Raw genomic sequence first — 5,213 nt, forward strand, 5'->3', positions numbered from 1 at the left:
AAGTGTCAGGTGTGGCAGAGTTTCGCAACTTATATTTTTTTAAAAAATTTATTTTTATTAGTCCATATTTGCAGTACATAATGATTACATTCATCATGGGGAGCTGGTACATGTATATAGCATATCTTCTTTTTATTTCTCCCCCCCGCTTTTTTTTTTTTGGTACCAGGGATCAAACTCGGGTCGTTTTGCTTGCAAGGCAGGCGCCAGAGCCACTGAGCTAAATCCCTGGCCCTCCCCTATCTATTCCGTCTGTTTTCTGCTTCCCATGTACAGAAGATCTGTCTCCCTGTTTATTATCTTTTTTTTTTTTTTTGGTACTGGGGATCAAACTCCAGCCCTTGCGAGGCAGGCGGAATAACCACGAAGCCAAATTCCCAGCCCTCCCTGTTACTACTATCTTTTGATTGCCCTTTATAGTTTGGGTTTCTCATATAAGAGAAAACATGCATTTCTTAAGTTGTGTGACTCAGTTGCACTTAACATTATGGTCTCGAAGTGCATCTATTTTCACATGCCTTAGATTTATCCTTTATAATAGAGTGGTACTCTGTTGTGTGTAAATATCACATATTTAATCCGTTCCTCTGTTGATGATCGCTGTTTCCAAGATTTAGCTATTAAGAATTGTGCTTCTGAGCTGGGGATTTAGCTCGGTGGTTCCGCCGCCTGCCTCAAAAGCACAAGGTCCCAAGTTCGATCCCTGGTACCAACCTGTCCCCCCAAAAAAGAAAAAGAATTGTGCTGCTATAAAAAACATGGGTGTGCATGTATGGCTGTAATATGATGACTTTAATTCTTTCAAGAAGATACCTAGAAGGGAAATAACTGGGTCAAATGGAATTTCTTTCTTTTTTTTTTTTTTTTTTTTTTTTTTTGGTTTTTTTGAGACAGGGTCTCACTATGTAGTTGAGACTGCTCTGGAACTCATTATGTAGCCCAGGCTGATCTTGAACTCACAGTGACCTTCCGGCCTCAGCCTCCTGAGTGCTGGGATTACAAGCGTCTGCCACCACACCCAGCGTGGAATCTCAGTTTTAATTTTTTGAGGAATCTCCATGGCGGTTGTACTAGCTTACATACCCATAAACAATGTAGAATGGGTCCTTTTTCCCTACAGTCTCACCAACGTCTGTTAATATTTGATTATTAATGATGGCCATTTTTCTGGAGTAAAATGGAATCTCAGTGTTGTGTTTTGTTTTTGTTTTTTTCTTTTTTGTACCAGGGATCAAACTCAGGTCCTTCTTCCTGGAAGGCAGACAGCAGCATCACTAAGCTAGATCCCTGGCCCTCAGCATTGTTTTAATTTGCATTTCACTTAAAGATGTAAACATTTTTCCGTATATTTATTGGTCATTTGTACTTCTGAGAAGTATCTTTTCTTTTTATTCCTTTTTTTTTTTTTTAAAGACAGGATCTTGCTGTGTAGTCCAGGCTGGTTCTGAACTCACTGTAAAACCCAGACTGACCTTAAGCCATAGGTATCCTCTTGCCTCAGCCTTTCAAGAGTGCTGGCACCACCACGTCCAGCTCTGTTACCTACTTTTTATATTTTAAAATAAATTTTGGGCTGAGGATTTAGCTCAGTGGTGCCTCCCCTGCCTCGCAAGCACAAGGCCCCGAGTTTGATCCCCAGTACCAAAAAATAATAATAATAAAATAAATTTTATTTCTTTCCCTCTTGTTGCCTTTTTATTTATTTATTTGCCTACTTTTTGATGGGTCTTTTATGGGGGAGTCTAATGTTTTTTAGTCTTTTATATATCCTATATATTATTAACCCTCTGAGGTGCAGCTGGTAAATATTTTGCAATTCTGTAAGGTTTTCTCTATACTCTGATGGTTATTTTCTTTGATGTTCAGAAGCTTTCATTTTTTTTTTTTTTTTTTTTTTTTTTTTCACAGAGGTTGTGGTGCACGTCTGTAATCCCAGCACTCAGGAGCCTAAGGAAGTAAAATCACTGTGAGTTCAAGGGCAGCCTGGACTACATAGTGAGTTCAAGGCCAGCCTGAAATACATAGTGAGGTCCTGTCTCAAAAAAATAAATTAAAAAAAAAAAGATGGTTTGCTTTAGTTCTGTGAGAAATGCTAATGATGCTTTGATTGGTAATGCATTAAATTTATATTTCAGTTTTGGTAATGCGACCATTTTGACACTACTGGTTCTGCCTACCTAGGAACAGGGATATCTATTTCTGTTTTCTCTATCTTTCTCTTCCCTTACTCTTCCCCCCTCCTCTCCCCCTTTCCCTTTTTCTTTCTTTTCTTTTATTTTTTTAAATTTATTTACTTATTTTTGAGACAGGGTCTCACTACGTAGAGACTGACCTGGAACTCACTATATAGCCCAGGCTGGTCTCAAACTCACGGTGATCCTCCTGCCTCAGCCTCCCAAGTGCCGGGATTACAGGTGTGCGCCACCACGCCTGGCCTTTTTTTTTTTTTTTTTGGTACCAGGGCTCAAACTTGGGCACCTCGAGCTTGTGAGGCAGGCACAGCACCACTGAGCTAAATCCCCTGCTACTTTGTATTTTTTAAAATCTCAGTTTCACTAATGTCTGCCCTGATCTTTTAATTTCTAAAAAGATACCGTTAAATGTCACCTGGGGGCTCAAATCACCTCAGATGAGACCCAGGAGTGACGACTGTGGTGACCCAAGATGGTTTCTTGGGCAGGGTGGGAGCATGGAAGAAGCAGTAATGAGTGCTTAGGTTCTGGGTGGTTTTTTTTCTTTTGGGTGAGGTGGGCCCAGGGTCTTGGGATACAGTTCAGGCTGGTGTTGAGTTTGCACATAACCCAGGCTGGCTTGAAACGCACAGTCCTCTCGCCTCCGCCTCCTGAGTGCTGGGATTGCACCTGTAATCCGGCCTGGCTCTGCATTCTGGCCGGGTCGAAGGGAGAGTCCCCATGCTTTGTTGACAGATGAGATGTATTTCAGAGAGCGGTGGAATTCAAGGCCAGCCCGAATACCTGGCCAGACCATGCTGAAAAAAAAAGACAAAGACAGAGTGCAATAGCAAATGCCAGTGAGTACAGCTTGGGCAATTTAGTGATTTAGTGAGATGGTGTCTCTAAGTAAAAAGCGGGCTGTGGGGAGACTGGGAATGCAGCTCAGCGCAGAGGCCCTGGGTTCAATCGCAAGGGTGGGGAACAAAAGAGGGAGACAGAGGACTCTTGGTTTTTGGCTTGAGCAACTGAAAGGAAAAGCTATCTTTTGAGATGGAGAAACTGAGGTGGGGCTGGGATAGAACTTTGAGCGCTCTCGACACGTGTGCGGGAGAGGATGGGCGTCTGGACTGGGTCAGAGACAGCCCCAAAGGCTTCTGGGGTGAGCCGTCGGGCTGGGTCCGGAGCCCCGCGTTAGCAGTGTGAAGCTTCAGGCACACTTGCAGCACGGCGGTTCCGTGGGACGAGGAAGGAAAGCAGGAGGGCAGAGGATGCATGAAAACCCTGCGGACTCTGCCTGAGGAGCTCTGTTGCCAAGGGTGGCGAGGAGGAAGCGCCGGGGTTGGCAGGGGAGGACTCTGCCCGAGGAGCCCTGTGAAACGCTGGCGTGGCAGAGAAGGGGTTGCTGCGTGCAAGGAGGCTGGGACAGGCCACGCGTGCAGGAGCAGCCTGGCCCCAGACCTTGTGGTGTGATGGAAAAATACAGCAAATATTAAATTTTTAAAAAAATTTTTGGTACTGGGATCGAATTCCGGCCCTTACACTTTTGAGGCTCGTGGCAACACCACTGAACTAAATCCCCGGCCCCTAATTTACTTGAGAAAGGGAAATATTTTTTTAATCACAAACCTTGGAACTTTTTGGTGAGGGGGGTTTGACACAGGGTCTCACTATGTAGTTGAGACTGACCTGGAACTCACTATGTAGCCCAGGCTGGTGTCGAACTCACAGCGATCCTCCTGCCTCAGCCTCCCGAGTGCTGGGATTACAGAACTTTTTTTTTTGAAGTATAAATTCTGAGGAGGTAGATTTGCAATAGGTCTACTGTGGTAGTGTGGAGAATACGGGTTATAAAAATTTTAGTAACTTGATGTTGAAATACTTAATAAAAATTTAATTTTAGTAATCTATTTGATTTACTTAAAATAAGTGTTCCGTGCACATTTCTTTTAAAAAAAAAAGTAGCAGGAAAAAAGTGCCACCTCCTTTTTTCCCTTTTTTATTTGATTAGTTTGGATGTGTTACAATATGAATATTCCTCCTTCAATGGACATTTACTTTTTTTTTTTTTTTGGTACCAGGGATTGAACTCGGGTCTTTGCACTTGCAAGACAGGCCACCAAACCACTGAGCTAAATCCCCGGCCTGACATTTGCTTTTTAAAAATGTTTTTGTATGGGGATCAAACTCAGGACCTTGTGCTTGCGAAGCAGGCAGTGGCACCACTGAGCTAAGTCCCGGCCTAGTTTTTCATTTTTATTAGTCCATGTTTGAAGCACATAATGGTCACATCCATTGTGGGGGTTTGGCTCGTGCACAGAACACATCTCAGTTCCTTCCCCCAGCCCTTTCCTCCACCGACCCCCCCTTATCTTGCCAGCATCAAATTCATTTACTTTTCCTCTAAGTGCTTATGAAGTTAATCATACATACAGATTCACAGCGTGGCTAATGGGCCAAAACAGGACATTTAATTGCATGCCTTCAAAAGCATCATCTGTGTAGCAGACGTAACGCTAAATGCTCTGGTTATATTGTCGTGAACAAAACAGTTGGGTTTTTACGGTGTTCACAGTCTTAACGCAAGAAAAGACACAAACCAAACCAAACCAAACAGCATCAGGCTAGTTCATAGTTTTCTCTATAGTAAGGCTCACTGAACATTCTTGGATTTTTTTTTTTTTTTTTTTTTTTTTTTTTTCTGTATCAGACGTTTCTTTTTTGAGTATATTAGTCTCTCAAATATCTTTCCTAGTGGGAACTTAGACTCATAAAAATCAGCCTTTCCGGAAAGATGGAAACAGCTTTTGTATGTAGGGAGAGGAGAGGACATAAGGGAGGGAATGGGATAAAATAAATTTTATTTTTTAAAATATCAGTCCTTAGATACTTGTTTTTTTTTGGTACTGGGGATCGAACTCAGGACTCTGTGCCTGGCGAGCAGGGACGGTGTTGCTGAGCTAAGTCCCTGGCCCCACTTCAGATACTCTAATCTCCCAGTATTATCCCCCCAACTTTTTTTTTTTTTTTTTTTTTTTTTTT

At 42.6% G+C, this 5,213-nt stretch overlaps 1 protein-coding gene across 2 annotated transcripts in view; it reads left to right on the top strand.

Moving 5' to 3' along the window:
* The first annotated feature begins 2,973 nt into the window (after positions 1-2,973).
* The window catches only part of Kifc1 (kinesin family member C1), an 11,436-nt gene continuing 9,196 nt past the window's right edge, over positions 2,974-5,213 (top strand). Inside the window, exon 1 of one of the 2 annotated variants that reach the window (XM_019204722.2) lies at positions 2,974-3,031. In XM_019204722.2, coding sequence (XP_019060267.1) covers positions 3,026-3,031 — 6 coding nt within the window. In that variant the 5' untranslated portion in view covers positions 2,974-3,025. The remainder of the gene's footprint in view (positions 3,032-5,213) is intronic. The other variant, XM_019204723.2, reaches the window with a different exon arrangement.

Source organism: Fukomys damarensis, unplaced genomic scaffold (genome assembly GCF_012274545.1).
Source record: "Fukomys damarensis isolate Sample0158 unplaced genomic scaffold, DMR_v1.0_HiC HiC_scaffold_20, whole genome shotgun sequence".
Lineage (NCBI taxonomy): Eukaryota > Metazoa > Chordata > Mammalia > Rodentia > Bathyergidae > Fukomys > Fukomys damarensis.